This window comes from Tachysurus vachellii, chromosome 8 (assembly GCF_030014155.1).
Source record: "Tachysurus vachellii isolate PV-2020 chromosome 8, HZAU_Pvac_v1, whole genome shotgun sequence".
In the NCBI taxonomy this organism is placed as follows: Eukaryota; Metazoa; Chordata; class Actinopteri; order Siluriformes; family Bagridae; genus Tachysurus; species Tachysurus vachellii.
In genome coordinates this window covers 16,734,002-16,753,626 of record NC_083467.1, presented here as the reverse complement: position 1 = coordinate 16,753,626, position 19,625 = coordinate 16,734,002, and the positions used below count along the sequence as shown (strand labels likewise).

Sequence of the window (19,625 nt, the reverse complement as noted above, 5' to 3'; positions counted from 1 at the left end):
AGATTGTTTTTTGATTTTAAAGCTTTATTAGTCCCGATTAATGTGATTTGGCAGAGCTTACTCAGGAACGTCCTGTAATGTGTCATTTGCTGGTGTGGTGTTTGACACCAGCGGGCATCATAACTCAGTGGCGTTTAATGCAGTAATTATAAATAATTCGGTAAACATTACAGTTTTTCCATATAGACACATTCGCATGGCATGATCCTTTCAGTGCACCCTGGGATCTTTTGCCACCTTTTCCACTTAAGGAACCAGGGCTGATTTTTGTTCAAAGTTCATGGATCTTTGCCCATTTCTGCTTTACAGTAGTATGTTTAACTGTGGTTCAGGAATCAATCAGTTGGGGTTGTCATACTGAACACTTATTGGTTGACAGCTTCACAGAATGATCTACACTGTTACTACAACCTGCTACTTAAAAAATCATCTTTTGTCTAACAAGCGATTGCTAAACCTGTTTCCAGTGAAGCTGAATAGTTTTGTGATGCTGTTGTGTTGCACAAATTGAGTGTGTTTTGTACATGCTTGCAGAGGCATGTCACTTGCGTCAATCTTCAAAAAACGGCTGGAAGCGTGAAATCCGCTTTGTCCAGTAATTCTAAAAGCATATTTGTACAAGACAAAATCTGTGTGTTCTCCATGCTTCTGTATTTTGCCATGTGTTAAAATGATGTATCCATTGCAAAATATGTGTAATCACAGTGTGTTACATAACGAACATGGTTATTGCAGTGTAGCAAGACCAAAAACTCATCCACAAACAACGTAGTTTTCATTCCGCCCGCTTTCAGAAGTGTTTAGTTCCTCAAAACACATGGGGACGCATTAGGACTTAAGCTCTATTTATCATCATTTATTATTAGAACAAGAATTCTATTAGTAGAATTAGTATTCTACAATACCCAGTGACGGTGTCAAGAGTAGAAGAGCAGAGCACATTACGCTGTCATATTGTCTTAACAGTGGTGTCCCGCTGTGTTCCTGCCTGCCACTCCCTCTCTGTGACTTTTTGTTCCCAATGTAATCACTCCTAATCTGATTCACACATTCCAACTCCCCCAATCACTTCCAGTTAAAAAAAAAAAAAAAAAAAAGAAGGACCAAAAAGCACAACTCTCTCCAAAAGTAACCAGCTTGGCACCTTTTGTTTGCTGTATCTTTAATTTCAAAGGTTGGGTTCTGTTTCCTTTCTGCTCCCACTGGTTCTGGGTGTGTTTCTGCACAGGTCAAAGCTTGAGCTTTTCATTTCCATCACTGTCATTTATGATTAATAAATGCTCCTGTTATTTTCTTTACTTTTCTTAACTGTTTGATGGAATGGATGAATGAATGGCTGTGGGATTTGCCTTTGTAACACACTGATGCTGGGTTCTAAAGCTCAAACTGCATGCTTTCCCTTCTGTCACTGCTTTTTCCTGTTCTACATCTCGAGCAAAGACCACAGTCATTTCAGGCACTGCTTCCTATTTCCCATATGAATGTATGTTTAAGTGACATTGAAAATGTGACACCATTTACCCACTAAATATTGCTCCTTGAGCATTTTTCTTTTTCTCAACACAGTCACTGTAACTTTTTTTTATGGTGTTAGGGCATTGTCTTGTGCATACAAACTCATGCACTTACACACACATGCACATGCACATGCACATATGTGCACAAACACACACACACACACTCTTTCATACTCTTTTTCCCACTTTTAAATTCACACACTCACTTATTCAGCATCTGTGGTTTTTCTATTGGCTTTCACTACTGACTTTTGAACCCTGTTTTATTTTTCTTATCTCTTTTCTCTTTATAAAACTATTTCAACTCTATAACACTGTATACAGCTGTGCTCTAGTGTCAATAAAGTTGGCCTTTATGAATTTGGGCTCAAGAATCTTTTATTAAAGATTGTTTCATTATCATCCTAGTTTGTAGCCCCTCCCTTCCCAGACTCGTGTCCATGTGTGCCGTTAGTGCATGAGTCAGGCTGTGTGTTTGTGAATGCATGTATATACATTCAGTCTATACATACATTTGGCATGGTGTTTTTGATGCATGTGTAGGCTGTCTGGAGGTTGTCATGGCTCCCCAACATTGCACTGTATTGGGATGTGATGTGTGTGTCTATGTGTATGTGTATGTGTGCTGTCTCGAGCTGCTCTCTTGGCTGTTTTATTTAACATGGCTGCGCTGCAGACAGGGAGCACAGGAGGCGCTGTTGGGCAAGTACTGTGTTCACTCTCCTGGGTGTTAGGGATAGAGACTGGAGTGTAAGTGGGTATATACTTAAGCACTGCTAAATATTAAACTACACACAAATTAATATACAAACAAAATATTCAGCTGTTTTGCACTGATTATGCATCAGAAGTTTGTATTTCTATAGGCAGACAGAATCAGTGACCAGAACAGTGAGCACCATGAGATTCTTTCAAATATGTTAATTTATCCTAATCACTGGAGAAAGGCTGAGTGTTTAGACTTGTCTCTTTCTCTCCTCCCTTCCCATCTGGGTCTTTTATATCCAACGTAGAAGCACCAGGTTTGTCCATGTCTCTGGTGAACGGTCATCGCCGTGCACATGACCTGAACGGCATGAGTTCGAGCCCGGATGATCAGCAGCCATCACCTCTCACGTCCCCGCTCCTGAACGACGCCAGCATTCTGCGCACAGATGATGAAGAGGAGAATAGGAGGAAGGTGGGAGAATAGTCACTTTTACTGCATTTACAGCCAGACTAAAAACTCTCTTGGGAGGTGATGTAGCAAGAATGCACATGGGTAACACTTGTAGTGTTAGTTTAGAGATTTCATGAACAGGTAGGTCTGTAGATGCTGTTTGAAAACTTCAAAACTCGCAGTTCTGTAATACATAAACACGGCAGCTTTTACACCTAATCTCTAGCTGCCACATCTGTAGAAAATATGTAAGGTTTACCATAGACAAAAATTTCCCTGTTTATGAGGGAAGTTGGAATGTGTCCGTAAACTGAGTCAGTATTTGATTCATAACTCAAATTCTAAACTTACCCAGAACTCTTATTCTTATGTAACTCTATCCAACATTGGAAATGGCAGTAAAAATAATTAGATGCTCTTTTCTAAAGGTTTTGTAGTATTTTCTATGATCAGGCCAAAACTGTGGAATTTCAATAATATATAACCAAAAGGCATAAGCGACATCTGAAAAGAACAAAATCATACAGATTTATATCGCAGTCTAATATAATTTAATACAGTAATTACAGCTTAATTTCTCAAAATACAATTCAAGCTGCCATTAAGAACAATTATTTTCCTTGTTATGCATTTGACTGTTCTATACACATTATATTGCAGAAAAATTATAATGTGTGCTTTATTTTGTGGGGAAAAAATCTTTGGAAAAAGCAACTTTCTGCCACGTCTTTGTTGTTGTTACTAGATTAGCGTAAACCACCTAAAATCTGCCTTGATGTAAATAAGAATAGGAGCCAGGTGTCAGCTATTATTCCTTACGCATAGTGTTATGCATCTGCTCGAACTGGAGCATAACTCCACACGCCGCGGCACTCTTGTGCAGACATGGCTGCCTTGGTTGAATTGAAAGTTAGTGAGAGACTAAACGTTAGGCGGTAGGATTTGGTTATAAATGTCTGTGTTGTGAAACCAATGAATTTGCGGTCGTATGTTACAGAGATTTCCGACGGACAAAGCTTACTTCATTGCCAAAGAGCTGCTCACCACGGAGAGAACCTACCTGAAGGATCTGGAGCTCATCACTTTGGTAATGAAAGAATGAATCGTAGACTGTGTGTATGCTTTTGTGTGCTGTCTGGATGGACAAAGGCCTCATTGTTAAAATATGTCGTGTCAATAACAGTCAGACGTGTCAGATGTTGGTCTCTGATGGGCTTCAGCAATCGCTGCCTGCTTCTCTTCACTGAGAATGTGTGTTGGTCCTCACTGCTTATTATACAGATTCAACACCACAGCACTATTGCATTATTAAATCTGATTGCTCAGATTTAAATTTTCCTACAATAAAATTTCTGTAATATATTTAAAAGTAAAATTAAAAACATGTAATTGTTGTTATGGTGAAGTTTTCAGTTAGGAGAACCTTTTTAAGACAGTAATCTCACCACATGAGTGTCTACAGGACATGTAGACATGAGTCATTTGTGCTTTCCACATCTCTGTAACATGACAAGCTGCATTTAATTTTTTTTGTCTTAGGTGAAAGAAAAGAACCAGTGAGGGAAAGACAGTTACAATGTAAGCAATAAAAGAAACTAGCTTGTCTCACATGCCTTTCATAAGATTAAATGTAACTATAAAAAGATTAAGAAGCATTTTTTCATAGGTTTAAATTGCAAAAATAAAAAAATCTAAGATTCATATTGCAAAAGTTATGCGATGGTATCGTATCACGTTCTTTTATTATCGTCCGCTGTCACACTGGACTCAGACTGTTCAGTGCCAGTATCGATTCTGATTCTGATATGCAGTATCGGGTCGGTGCATCTAATCTCTAAAGCCTTGGTGAGGTGCTAATAGGATCAGTTATCTGGAGCTATAGTGCTTTAGGGAAAGAACTGATTGATTACTTATCAATCTCGTGCTCTGTTGGGGTTTCTGATTAGACCAGAGTTTAGTGTTGTAGCTTAAAGGACAGCTGTCTGGTAGCTCATCCATTCAAACACACTCGGAAGGATTAGTATATACACACACATTCTAGCTCAACATCAACTGTGATTTATGTGACGACCAGTATTTATAGTGTACCTGAAAACATTTTCACACCCTACTTGTGTTTGTTTGCTTACTAATGTAGTAATGTCATATTTTTATAAAACTGGGAAAGGTAATGATTGTTGTCCTGTTGTCCTATTCCAAAGTGTTCCTTCCTTCATTCCTCTTATACCACAACACTGAACTTATAATCACACTTTATTTGATTGATTGTAATGATATTTACATTTAATGTACATTAACAAAACAAGTTTCTGTCATAAGACAAAAGACTTGAACCATGTTCTCTGCCCTCAAATGTTTCCAGTGACAGAAAACTTTGAACTTGTGTTCTCTTAATGTCACCATGTGCTGTCCACAGAGACTCCTTGTAGAATTGTGATGGAAACTTTCATTGTGATGGAAAGCCAATTCAACAAACAGTTTTTTTTTCTGATTAAATGATAAACACTTGCCAAACAATTTTGTGAATACAATTCTTACTATACAAATGATAGGGATTTTCTGTGAGGTTTGTGTAGTTTTATATGTTTGTGTGTTGATAATGTATTAGGATTTATGGGGTGTTGGTTAAAAAGAAGAGGACAGATTTTCTATGCAGTGTGTACAAATGTATGTGTGTGTGTGTGTGTGTGTGTAGTCATTTCAGAGTGTACTGGCTAAAGAGGAGTGTGCTCCAGATTCTTTAAAGAACCTTTTGAAATCCAGCTTTGAACCGCTTCACACCTACCACTCTGAATTCCTTAAAGAGCTGGAGCAGAGACTTGCACTGTGGTAAGAAACACACACACAATTTTCTTGACTGAAGAATTATTCTTTGTGAATGAACATCAATAAGGGGTTAAAACATGCGCGCACGCACACACACACACACACACACACGCACACACACACGCACACGCACACACACACACACACGGTTTCCTTGGCAACCCTTATCCCCAGTGGAAAAACCTGCTTGCCTCAGGGTCTGGGGTTTCCATGACACCCAGCACTGTCCAATTCGCACTGGTGACGTGACATGGTAGGCACTCCAAACTATACTGCCTTACTCACAATCACAGTCATCATCAGCAGCAGTAGCAGCATCATCATCATCATCACTACCATCATTCCCTTTTCTTTATCATACTCTGTCCCTGTCTAAGCCTGCCCTCCAGAATGATGTTGACCCTAATTGGCTGTTTGAAAATCAGGAGCTTTATAGATATTGCCTTTACACATGCTCATGCATTCATGTGCTTTTATCATTTCACGTTTCATGTTGGTTAACTGGTAGAGAGATTAAATTCACAGACACTGACACAAAAATGTCAACAGCGACACCTGCTGGTAATCCAGAGCAGGTCACATTAACTGTCACTGATTCAGGTGAAGTGTTTAAATCCCAACAACTGTGTGTGTGTGTGTGTGTGTGCGCGCGCATGCAGGGAAGGCCGCTCAAATGCCCACATTAAGGGGGATTACCAGCGTATCGGGGACATCATGCTGAAAAACACCCAGGGACTGAAGGTAAAATTCTTCCAGCATGTTCAGTCTTCTATTGTAATCATTAGGAGACTTTAAAATGGCATGTAGATTTGTTCTTAAGAGAATTAAACCATAAACTAAATGTCCTGTGTGTGACTGCTGCCTCTTAGCTGTTGACGGCTCAGCTGCAGAAGCACTCAGAGTGTGTGAGCGAACTGGAGACGGCATGTCGTTCCTCCGGGCGGCTGGAAACTGTGTGTCGAGACTTTGAGCTGCAGAAAGTGTGCTATGTGCCCTTAAATGTGTTTATTCTGAGGCCACTGCACAGACTGCTGCATTATAAACAGATCCTGGAGAGACTCTGCAAACACTACCCCGCCACACACTCCGACTTCAGAGACTGCAGAGGTGAGCGAGGGGTCCAGGTTAAAGATCACCAGCAAATCCAAATTCCCATGTGATCTAAGAAACCTGTAAATATACACAGTCATGTGTGAACTTTATTTACTTTTAAAGGGTGTATATAATTGAGATTTTATGGAAGTGTAGCACAGCTGAATTTAGGGGTTTTATGAGGTTAGATGTCAGCTTATATTTTATATTGTTTTGTATGCATTCTATTGTCTTTTTTGAAATTCCACATGGTACTTTATTGTCTTCTTTGGTCAAGCAATTAATACAGATTTGCTCACTGTTTTTTATAACAGTAAGCTTGTATATTCTTGTGCTGATTATGTGATGTTTGGAGATTGTTAGGGGTTTTTTTTAGTCAGTTTAATATGAATATCTTTGAGAACCATATTTTTTTTATATAAGTAATGAATATTCCTTTCGCTTAAAAGTCTTAAAAATGGGTTTTTGTTTGCTTGTTTTTGAAGTTAGATTTAAAGTGATATATGTATGTTTTGAGATATGCTGTTCTTGTGTGATGAGCATTTGCCCTTTATTTAGCTGCACTGGCTGATGTGACCGAACTGGAGTCTGTGCTCCACTCCAGCATGCTGAAGACTGACAACTACCAGAGACTGCTGGAGCTGCAGAAGGATTTGATTGGGGTGGACAATCTGGCAACCCCAACACGCGAGTTCATCAGACTGGGCTGTCTAAGCAAACTTTCTGGGAAAGGCTTGCAACAACGCATGTTCTTTTTGGTAAAAGATACAGTTACACACATACTTTTTTTTTTATACCCCTGCTAAAATGTTTTTTTGTGATGCAAAAAAATTCAACCAACCAGCCGTAAATCCTATCATGACCTTTTTCACCATTTATTGTGAAAATGCATGTTGTATATTAAAGTGGAAAGACAATAACAATCATTTTAGGGGGGGGAAAAGATAAGCAACCAGTTTTTATACATTTTTCTTTTTAAGTCTGCCCACCCCTAAACTAATGCTTTGTTGAAGCACCTTTAGATTTGATTACGGCATTGAATCTTTTTTGAGAAAAAGTCGATAAGTTTGGCTTATCTACGTATATTTTCCACTCTTCGCTCCAAAGGCATGTTAATGCTGTCAAATTGGTTGGGAATAGGGATGAGCGAGTACAGCATTATCTGTATCTGTATCTGTTAACTACGGTGGCCGGGAAGTGCAAAACAAATTAACAAAACCCAAACCAAATTAACAAAACCGAAAACACATTAACAAAACCCAAACCAAATTAACAAAACCGAAAACACATTAACAAAACCCAAACCAAATTAACAAAACCCAAAACACATTAACAAAACCCAAACCAAATTAACAAAACCCAAACCAAATTAACAAAACCGAAAACACATTAACAAGTCAGACAACCCGGAAGCGGTTGGTATAATTTGTTAATGGAAACTTACCATCATCGGACGAGACACCTTTCATTCACCTTTATATCTTTAATGACAGTCGTCTTGTCCAATGATCGGTAAGTTTCCATTCACAAACTATACCTACCGCTTCCGGGTTGTCTGAATCGGTGCATGAAACACATTAACAAATCAGAAAACAAATTAACAAATCAGAAAACAAATGAACAAATCAGAAAACACAACGACATTGGTATAGTTTGTGATTGGACAAGACACCTGTCACTCAAAGTATACATGAAGTTCAACAGTCTGCCACAGGGAAAAGTTGGAATGGATGGATGGAATGGATTACTGTGGATTAATTCTGTTATTTTCTTGAACGGAGAACTTTATTTAAACGGAGAACTTTACACATTACACATAAGATTCCATACCTGTATATCTTGAGTGACAGGTGTCTTGTCCAATGATCGGTAAGTTTCCATTCAAAAACGATACACTACCGTTTCTGGGTTGTCTGACTTGTCGTTGTGTTTTCGAATTTGTTAATGTGTTTTCTGATTTGTTAATTTGGTTTGGGTTTTGTTAATTTGGTTTGGGTTTTGTTAATTTGGTTTGGGTTTTGTTAATGTGTTTTGGGTTTTGTTAATTTGGTTTGGGTTTTGTTAATTTGGTTTGGGTTTTGTTAATGTGTTTTGGGTTTTGTTAATGTGTTTTCGGTTTTGTTAATTTGGTTTGGGTTTTGTTAATGTGTTTTCGGTTTTGTTAATTTGTTTTGCACTTCCCGGCCACCGTAGTTAACCATATGAATTATCTGTATCTGTATCTGTACTCGGAGTGGGTGGGGCCTAACCCGGTAGTAGGCTGGGCTTGTCTTGAAATGGGCGGGGCTTTAACCGGTATGTTATTTTAAGCATGCAATTGATATGGGTTGATCAGAAATTGTTATATTTATTGCTGATTAGAAAAATATTTACAGGACAGCATCAGGATTGAGCTTCAGATCAATGGTTTTGATCACGATAGCAAACGAACTATATTACAGAACAAGTTTTGCAACAATGAAAACGCAGTGCAATTCAGTGCAATTATGAAGTAAAATGTAATGAACAACATAACTTTCTTTTTTAACTTTTATTTTTTTATGATCAGTGATTTTTTTAATTTTTTTGGTTCTTTTTTATTTTTTTATTTCCACACCAGGTGTGTGTGTGTGTGTGTGTTGCTTAATAATTAATTTGTAATATTTATAACACTAGCTTACTACCTTTAGGTTTTTATGAAATACAGCAAAAACGTGTCAGACACTCAGTGTCTGGTTACTGGTTAGATCAGTGTTACTCATTGCGCGGCTCGCGAGCCTCCGGCGGCTCGCCAAGCTTTAATATGCGGCTTGCATGTAAGTAAATAATACGATGATATGATCATGTGGTTAAAATGTATTTTTCATTTAAATAACTTTAAAAACAATCAGGGAAGCATAGAAAACGAATGTGCTCTATTAAAAATAATAATAATATATATTTATATATTATTTGACTCGTCACTGACTCACTGCGTGCCGCAATAGCCAGTTTTTGCCGGCCTGCCAGAAGCTAGTTTGTGTTTCATGCTAGTTAACAACTTGTGTTTACTGTACACACACGGACTAAAAAATAGATCCGATTTCTTATCAAACAATCCCGCGCACAAAATGAACAGCAACAAAGCAATGTGACAGTGACAAAAGAAGTAACTGATGGGAGCATGCATCATCCGCAACTCGAGTCATTATTGTATTGCAATATTGTACATTGTATTTAAGCAGATAAGCTATTTAAGACTGAATAACTTGGCATACTTTGCGGTGAAAGTGGCTCTCCTATTGACTTTGTCCTATCAGTGTGGCTCACATGAAAAAAATAGTGAAGACCACTGGGTTAGAGACAGCTGAAGGTTTAAAAAAGAAAAAAAAATCTCCGACAGGCAGAGACGCAATACGAGTCGCATTCTACCAAGCAAGCACCACGTCTGAACGAACCCACGTTTACCAGAACTCTACTGGTTAGTAAGTACGTATTATTAACAATACATCTGTGTGTGTGTAGGGGAGGGGCGCTGTGACTAGCCTATCACTGTAGGGGAGGGGCGCTGTGACTAGCCTATCACTGTAGGGGAGGGGCGCTGTGACTAGCCTATCACTGTAGGGGAGGGGCGCTGTGACTAGCCTATCACAGAACGCTGACACAATCAGCTACCCAGTGATGATTTTCATTCAATCCGAGCACAGATATTGACTCGTATTACTCCTATAATACTCGTACTCGGCAGAAGTGCTTTATCCGTACCGTATAAGTGCTCATCTCTAGTTGGGAATCACCTGTTCACAGCTTTCTTCAGATAACTCCACAGATTTACGATTGGATTCAGATCTGGACTTGGCTGGTCCATTCCCAAACCTTGATCTTGTTTAGGTGAAGCTATTCATTTGTTAATTGAAATTGTTAATTGTTAATATTAATTTGTTACTGGAAAGTGCAATTCCTCTTCATCTTAAGTGTTTTAGCAGAAGCTTTAAGGCAGAGGTATTCAACTAAAATTTAAAGAGGTCCAGTAAGAGAACATTTCTTGAAGCAAAGGTCCGGAAAATCATAATGTCTAACTAGTTAGTGTGATATATATTTAAGTAGCCTAGTAATTGTATCAACATCTGCAAGCAATCAATACCTGACTGTCAAATCAAATAAATTCAGTACAATTCAAAAACTTTTTGACTATTTATTGTCACGTAACATAGAACTGAACATATCTATGATTGTACATATGTATAATGTTCTCTCATTAAATAAATAAAAGTAAAATGTGAAAATTGTGTATGTTTAAATAAAGTGCTTAACTTTCCCTTTTATATCTCAGTGAGAGAACTGAGCTCTAGTTTGGCAGGATGTTAAACCTGGGCTTGAATGGAGTCAGGGCCGCTCTCATACACATGTGGAGGTGCTCAGTAGTGAGCCTGGAACCATATTTAGATTTGATTATGTTCATTGTAGTGAAAGCTGCCTCGCAGTTGTATGTAGAGCCAAACATGGTCAGGATGTATAGGGCTACTTTCCTCAGACCTGGGAAAGATGTCTCAGGGACGCTGTCTTCAGATTTGAGTGGATATATTTGTTCAAAACCTTTGTTTTGTCTCATAATGGCGTTTCACGTTATCACTTTTAATAAGTGCCACAGTTTCTGAACATATAAGACACACTGCTTTAGTGTGAAATGTGAACAGAGTTCAGTCTCCCTCTCACTCGTCTGTTTCTCTCCCTTTCTCCGTCTCACTCGTCTGTTTCTCTCCCTTTCTCCGTTTCACTCGTCTGTTTCTCTCCCTTTCTCCGTCTCACTCGTCTGTTTCTCTCTGTATCTTTCTTTCACGTGTAACTTTACTCTAATTCTCTCTCCTATCTTGCACTGTTGAGTCGCAGTGTTTACTTCAGTAATTTTTAGTAAGTTTTAAATCATAACCTTTTGTTTTGGGCGTAGGTCCGGGTCCGTATTGGGCAGCTTCTGGGTCCGGACCCGGACCGCGGTCCGCCTGTTAGTGACCTATGCTTTAAGGTTTTGTGCCAAAAGTGACCGGTATCTGGAGCTATTCATTATTATATAATGCATCCTGATTAAAGCCACTTCCAGCTCAAGAAAAGCAGCCTTATAACATGATGCTCCCACCTCCATGCTTCAGTGTGGCATGCATAAGCAAAGCATTCTTTTATGGGTTTTGGGAGACAGGATGTATTTATTTATTTATTTTTAACATTAGCCAGGCTTGGGTGTCTCTTTTTTTGGTTTAAAAAAGCTTTCATATTGCTGCTCTCACCCATAGCCCAGTCTTATGAAGTATTGAAGAGATTATCGTCACATGTAGAGATCAACCAGTGCTTGTCAGAAATTGCTGCGATTCTTTTCATGTTGCTGTAGGCCTTTAGGCAGCCCCCTGACCAGGTTTCTTTTGCTCTTCTCATCAGTTTTAAAGGGATGTCCTGTTCTTAGTAATGTCACTGTTGTGCCATGTTTTCTCAACATGCTGATTATTGTCTTTACAGTGTTCCTTGATATATTCACTGTCTTGTATGTTATGAAAAATCCTATAACAACTCTACTTTATTTGTGTAATTGATAGAAGGTATCTACTAATTAGTATTTAATGAGTTTGAATGGGATTGGTTGATTCTGACCACGTTTCTGATTGGAGAAGGTCATGCATATGTGTGCAACCAGGTTATTGTACATTAATTTAACCTCAGTTACCAAAAAAAGGAAACCTGGTGCTTTTAAACACACTAAGGTAAACACACTCTTATAGGTGAATAATCACTCTTGTCTGTTGTGTCTCAGTTTAGTGATGTGCTGCTGTACACAAGTCGGGGGATTACAGCGTCCAATCAGTTTAAAATACACGGCCAGCTTCCTCTTCGTGGAATGACAGTAAGGGCATCATTCTCTGTCCTCTACATCAACTCTGCATTTCAGCTAAAGTTGCATCATGGCAATAATGCTGAGTATTTGTGATTAGTGATTTGATGAAGTGTGTGTGTGTGTGTGTGTGTGTGTGTGTGTGTGTGTGTGTTTTCACACAGATCAGGGAGAGTGAAGAGGAATGGGGTGTCCCTCACTGTTTCACACTGGTCACACAGCGTCAGTCAGTGGTGGTAGCAGCAAGGTAATATACAGAACACTGTAATATCCTCTCACAAGACAAACATCTACAGTAGCTGTTGTTACAGGGTCTGCTTATGTTTAGTCACTCAAGCTTAGTTACTTTTAGTCACTGGCCAAGCACCATTAATCTAACATTACAGACAGCTCACCACAGAGTTGAGTTTTGCACCACTGCATTAGTTCAGCAGTATTGAAATACAGGCCCATGTGCATTGACATTTGAGAACACAGTCATGTGAACATATTGTTGGTTCTCTAATGTTAATTATGGTTCAGTGTGACAAGAAATCGGTCAATAAACAAAATGTATTCATTGATTTAATAATTAGTAAGATAATGTAAACATAATGTTGCCTACTAAATAATATTTCACCAGGACTCACTTGATCCTGTATTTGCTTCACTCCAGCAGAGACATTTAGCAGATCTGTTTGTATTTACTGCTACATCTCTCTCTCTCTCAGTTCAATTCACTGAGCTTTATTAGCATGACTGTGGTGTTTACAGTGTTTCCAAAGCAGGTAACTGATGTTATGCTCTCTCTGCCACATACACCTCCACTCTCTGTCTCTTTGACTCCCTGTTTCTCTCTCTCTCCCTCTCACTCTCTCGCTCTCTGTCTGTCTGTCTCACTTTCTCTCTCTAGTTCTGTATCAGAGATGGAGAAATGGATGGAGGATTTAAAGATGGCTGTAGATCTAGCTGAAGACTCTAACGGACCATCAGTAAGCCTGCTGTCCAACAGCAATGACGTCAGTAAGTACTGATCCCATCACATCACACCATAATTATTAGGCCAGTGAGATGGAGCGGTGTGTAGGACAGGCTGAACACTTACATGACAAAATGATGATAATCTCGTGCCAACCGAAGACTCCATTTTAAAGTGTAATTGCAGTGTGTTTTATCAGACAGGAAGAATGACCTGAAGACCGATTTGCTGTGTGCATTATTTGATTGTCATGCTTGATGTGATCAGTTCAGGTCTGAATTTGAATGATATTGATATTAAGTTGAATTGTATACAGTTCCACTTTCATTTGATTTGCTTTGATGAATCTGTTGGGGAATAAATGGTATCACTGAGCCACATAATGACTTTAGGCAAGTGTGTGGTTATTAAGATATGCAGCCTGGACAGATTAACCTGGCTGTTATAAGCTTCCCGTAGCTGTTAACTAGATTATCCTCATAACTTCATTCGGCTAATTGACTGCATTTTGAGGTAAGAGGAACCTTGTGCACATTCTTGACCAACATGTGGCTTGATCTACTTTTTAAGGTCAGTGTGTGCAGTGTAATGAATTGTGTGCTTTTTCCTGTGTATGCATATGCGTGATTGTGTGTATGTGTGCATACGTAATTGTGCAGGCGGATGTTTTGACATAATGAAATGTTCTCAGAGTCTGCAGGGGAGTGGGCCTCGGAGGTCGAGTCAGAGGATGACATGGCTGGGTCACGCACATCATTGGAACGCCATGGCAACAGCTCAGCACATCACCGTGGCAACACCATGGTTCATGTTTGCTGGCATCGCAACACCAGTGTTTCTATGCTGGACTTTAGCATAGCGACGGAGGTACCAGGCTCTCCACTGCCTAATCGCCTCTCTCTCTCTCTCCCCTCCTGTTGCCATGTGTATGTGTAATGTTTTGTTCTAGGTAGCAGTGGTGTCTCCTTTCTCTGCTCATTTTCCACTCCAGTGTCTCCTGCGGTCTCTTAACCCGTACACTGACTCTGTGTGTGTATTAACGCATGCCTCACTCACTCTCGCTTTCTTTCTCTTTCTGTCTGTCTGTCTGTGTCTGTCTCGTTGGCTGTGTGTTGGCCCCATCCTCTCCCTCTGAATCCCTTTCTGTCTCTTTACCCCCTGGCCTTCCCGAATGTGTGTGTGTGTAGAGTCTCGTGCTACAGTGAGTGTGTGTGTCACACGGGGGCAGGGAGCAGTGCCTGTGTCTGTAGTGTGCTGGTACAGAATGCAGAGTCTCTCCTTTACTGACTGCTGCATCAGTCTGGAGGTAACACACCCAGACTCAGACTGCCTCTTTCACCTAGAGCCCTCAGACTCTAGAACAGCTTAGCAAGTTCGAAAGCAGCTCCTGTTCTAACCTGCACACTCCAAACCACATTTACAGATAAATGTTCATAGAAATAAATATATCATGATAAAAACATGTAATGTGTATGTTATGTAGAACAATAGCATGCTAGTCAGGTAACGTTTTGCAAAAAATCAACATGTCTCACCTGTAGTAACACGCACAACTGCTTTGATGAATAGTTTTTTTATGTCATATCTCTGGAAGTAAAGTGGAGAATGGTACAGAAAATACTTCTTAACAGTTTGAATGCGAACCGGATAAAGCGCCAGTTAGTCCACAATGCATCAGTTTTTCCAAAACATTGGCTGGATCAGGCACATGATTTACTATCGTTTGAAATACAGCAGCAGAAAAACACACAGATGTTTGATGTGAACATTAAATGAAGCGTTAAAACTGTAGCTGCATGATTTTCTGCATTAAACTGCTCCCACATGAAGTGCACTGGTGTTCCCAATAAAGTGGTCAGTGTTTGTTCTCTAACATTAGGAGCAGAATCAGCACCTTTATTTTTAATCTAAATATGCTGATAAATGAAGATTGGAGTTGCAAGAAAAGCTTAAAATGAAGCGCAGAGTTATACCTGCCTGTTTTTGTTTTTCTTCTAAAAGCATGTAGTCTTGTGCAACAAGTCAATTTATGTAACTTAATATAATTAAAATTGACTAACCCCGACACATTGTAACTGTAAGGCATTGAGCCACACTGGCTTTGAACTTGGCAGGAGGGTAGTGTGTGAGGTTGAAGACTTGAGGTAGGTTGTAAATGCTCTGGGATTCTAAAGGTTTAACTGGGAATTATAAATGATTGTCTACTACAAAACTATGACACTACATGCTCTACAGAGAGAGCTGTCTTTTAACTCGCACACTATTACTGACCTGTAACAAATACTCACACGCGTGCGCACACATTGAGCTCTCACTTTATTGTTTTCTAGAACCAGCTGTCTGGGAACCTGCTACGGAAATTTAAAAACAGTAATGGCTGGCAGAAGCTCTGGGTGGTTTTCACCAACTTCAGCTTGTTCTTCTACAAAACACACCAGGTGATTTTATATATACACACACACACATACACACACTCAACTATTTACACTATAAATGTCTGGTGTACTGGTGGAATGTCTGAGGTGTGTTATATAAAGTATGATTTCTCTCTCTTTCTCTCTCTCTCTCTCTTTCTCTCTCTCTCTCTTTTTGTCTGTCTGTCTCTCTCTCTCTCTCTCTCTCTCTTTGTCTCTCTCTCTCTCTCTCTCTCTCTCTCTCTCTCTCATCCTCTCTCTCCCTCTCTCTCTCTCTCTCTCATCCTCTCTCTCCCTCTCTCTCTCTCTCTCTCTCTCTCTCTCTCATCCTCTCTCTCTCTCTCCCTCTCTCTCTCTTTGTCTCTCTCTCTCTCTCTCTCTCTCTCTCTCTCTCTCTCTCTCTCTCTCTCTCTCTCTCTCTCTCTCTCTCTCTCTCTCTCTCTCTCTCTCTCTCTCTCTCTCTCTCTCTCTCTCTCTCTCTCTCTCTCTCTCTCTGTGTCAGGATGAGTATCCACTAGCCAGTCTGCCACTGCTGGGTTACTCAGTAACCGTTCCAGCTGAGTCAGAAAACATCCACAAGGACTATGTGTTCAAACTCCACTTCAAATCCCACATCTATTATTTCAGATCAGAGAGCGAGTACTCCTTTGAGCGGTAAGCTGTGTGTGTGTGTAACATACTAGTAACCAGTATATGTTTTAAACAGTGTAGCCTGACCTATATTTCGGTTTGCATTGTTTGTCGTGTGCAGGTGGATGGAGGTGATCCGCAGTGCCACCATCTCATCCAGCAGAATCCGTTATCTCAACCGCAAAGAGCCCTATTGAGCCCGACAGCCTTAGGGAGCAACCGTGTGTGTGTGTGTGTGTGTGTACAAGTGTAATCTGATCTTGATGATCAGTTTGTGTTATCTCTTTAAAACAGAATCACCTTTTGTGACATTAACGTTTTTTCTATCATAATTTTACACACCATAAGACATTTTTTGATCATGTCTGACCGTCTCATGGAGAGTCCTGGTGCTTTTTTTTAATGGTGACATGTCTGCTGCACATCGTATTTTTCTGCATATCCGCTTTTTTCTGCATTTTTCCTGCATTTTTACTGGGCTGTTTTGCCTCTTTTATAGAATCTCATTTTATATACTATTATTAATTATCTATCTTTGTGCACTCTGTTTGCCATAAGTGTCACTTGTTATTTCATAACGGAGGCCTATCAAAAAGTACATTCATGTATGTTTTATTTCTGTGAAATTGATCATTTTTATTAACAGACCTCTTGGAACCCATTTGTTTATGTGCCATTTCAGATGTCTTTCATCTAAATACAGATTCAATTTATTGAAAAGAGCCTTCGTACATTAGGTTTTAGAGAGGTTTTTAAAAAAATCTAGGCTTTTAACATTATTCAACAGTTTGGATGTAATTTGTTAAATTGAAGAATTTATAAACAAGAAGTTTTCACAAGAAGATAAAAAGTACATTGAAACTTATTGTATGGTTTTATTTCATTAAATTAGTGTTGATAATGACATTTTCTTAATTCAGGGTTGTTAAATCTTGCTGCCATTTTAGGAAATAAAATCATATTCTTAAAGCTACAGTATAGATAAAATAGCCATGCTTCACTTTCAACAATTAGACACTATATTATATGAAGAATGCCACTGAGGAAGTAAAGCTTTAAAAAGTAGAATTATACATGATTTTGTAGTTTCATACGTATTATTTACGCTCAGATGACAAGTCTGCGTCATAAGAAGTTGAGTTGTGGCTTATCTGTGAAGAAGATGGTGGTGGGGGATGACTTTGGCAAGGCATGTCTAATAAATGTCTATTACTTTACTTTGGACAGAGGAAGAAATGTTTCATATTCCAGATTAATAAAAGAGAGAAACAGAGTGTTGTATGGTTATGTAAGCAATAAAAACACTTTTGAACATCCAGTATAATCTGTATTGTCTTATGTGGGTTTTTGTTTTCTGCATTTGGGCTGTGACATTGTGTTTACAGACACATGATAAATGTTTCTCAACTAAATGGGATTAATGGATTTTCCATTTAAGTGTTTTTTTGCTTGTACTTTGGTAAATCTAGGTCATTGTTATAATCTCACTTCTAACCTCTAGGTGGCAGCAAAATTAACGTTTGATTTAATGAAGGGTTGAAAATGTTTGGACTTCCTTAAGATAAAACATATTGTGTGTTACTGTGGTCTCCAGCCCTTTTCCAGCAAGCACAGTGTAGTGAAGCTTGTGGCTTCAGCAAAATCACACTTTCTGTTAAGTGTTTTACCAGATCTGTTTGAGGATTAAGACAGTCTGGTGAATTCCCAGGGATTTGAAGATGATCTATTAAAGAGTGGTGATCTTACAAGCCACCTCTGATATGTCGAACACTTCTGTATCAGCACTTACACCAGAAACAGGAACATGTTTGACAATATTGTAATGTATCAGTTATAAGAAGTATATTGGTTTAGATTTTGTCATTGATTCTTGTGCCCCTCATTCTTTCATCATCAATTGCTGTGTTATCCTGGTAAGGGTCACAGCAGATCCAGAGCCTGATGCTGGTCTATAACAGGGCACCATGCACATACGTCTGAACATGTGGAGAACGTGTGAAACTCCACACAGATCTACGCTCAGGATCAAACCAAGGTCCCTGGAGCGGAGTGCTGCTCCAGTGTGCTCCTATCCAGTTACTATTATGGTCAATTACTAGTTCGATATAGACCATGGAGGCCATAATAAGGATTGGTCCAAATTTCTTAGATGACCTAATGTCTGAGATAACATTTAATGTGTTCCTTTCATGTATATTTTCACATTTGTCTTGCAAGTCACATATCACCTTTGTGAAATTGTAGTAATTGAAGATGTAATTTAAGCTGTGAAACTTTAGAATAATTGAAGATGTAATATAAGCCGATAGACCTTATTTAAATTTCTTTCATGAATAAACAATGAGTATATGCCTATTTATGACTATTAAAAATGTATAAAATCTCCATTGTGTAGTTGTAATGCGTATGTAATGTGTATCCCTTACTAATAAACAGGTGTTTTACAATAAGAGAGAATGGAGCCGTCTACCTAGGGCCCCTAGCTGGCAGATCTCTCATTGGGCATGGATTAAAAAGTTTGCATGAAAAATACATGAAACTTCCTTTACATATAGTGACCTATTGTAGTATGCAGGTTTGCAAATAGCCATGTGTATATTTAAAATAGGCCAAATGTGAGCTGCTTTACTCTGGAGGAGGGGCTGTAAGGTTGCCCTGTCAGAGAAACTGTTTCCACATCAGACAGGGTTTGAAACCTGCTCCCTGATTGTACACCTGCTAAAAGAATTACACCTATCAGCCCTGGGCATTTCCCAGGCTATGCTCCGGATCCCCTGTGAACATGATCAGGATACTGAAGCAGTTATGGAAAGTGAGTGTATGTGTGTGTGTGTGTGTGTGTGTGTGTGTGTGTGCCTTGGGCAGTATTTCCTTCCTGATTTTATAAAATTCCGCAGGAAGAGTATGAGGAGAATAATTGCCACTGCTGTAAGTATAGGATATTCTGTAATATTAATCTGATATTATTATACACCATCATACATCAGTCAACATCCAAAACCACTGACAGGTAAAGTGAAAACCATTAATTCTCTTGTTACAATGGCTATTAAGGGTTTGGATATATTAGGTAGCAAGTTAACATAAAGTACTCAAAGTTCATGTGTTGGAAGCAGGAGAAAAGAGCAAGTGTGTGACAGAACCTGTGTGACTTTGACAAGGGTCAAACCGTGGTGGCTAAATGACTGGGTCA

The 19,625-nt window shown here is 39.1% G+C and overlaps 1 protein-coding gene across 3 annotated transcripts in view; it reads left to right on the top strand.

Moving 5' to 3' along the window:
* LOC132850250 (FERM, ARHGEF and pleckstrin domain-containing protein 1) overlaps nucleotides 1-17,750 on the top strand; it is a 52,244-nt gene extending 34,494 nt beyond the window's left edge. For all 3 annotated transcript variants that reach the window (XM_060876618.1, XM_060876616.1, XM_060876617.1), the window contains exons 14-26: nucleotides 2,531-2,697; nucleotides 3,674-3,763; nucleotides 5,372-5,505; nucleotides 6,162-6,243; nucleotides 6,372-6,609; nucleotides 7,153-7,352; nucleotides 12,353-12,442; nucleotides 12,595-12,677; nucleotides 13,323-13,432; nucleotides 14,080-14,255; nucleotides 15,719-15,826; nucleotides 16,305-16,456; nucleotides 16,554-17,750. In XM_060876618.1, coding sequence (XP_060732601.1) covers nucleotides 2,531-2,697; nucleotides 3,674-3,763; nucleotides 5,372-5,505; nucleotides 6,162-6,243; nucleotides 6,372-6,609; nucleotides 7,153-7,352; nucleotides 12,353-12,442; nucleotides 12,595-12,677; nucleotides 13,323-13,432; nucleotides 14,080-14,255; nucleotides 15,719-15,826; nucleotides 16,305-16,456; nucleotides 16,554-16,629 — 1,706 coding nt within the window. In that variant the 3' untranslated portion in view covers nucleotides 16,630-17,750. The remainder of the gene's footprint in view (nucleotides 1-2,530; nucleotides 2,698-3,673; nucleotides 3,764-5,371; nucleotides 5,506-6,161; nucleotides 6,244-6,371; nucleotides 6,610-7,152; nucleotides 7,353-12,352; nucleotides 12,443-12,594; nucleotides 12,678-13,322; nucleotides 13,433-14,079; nucleotides 14,256-15,718; nucleotides 15,827-16,304; nucleotides 16,457-16,553) is intronic.
* The last annotated feature ends 1,875 nt before the right edge of the window (nucleotides 17,751-19,625 follow it).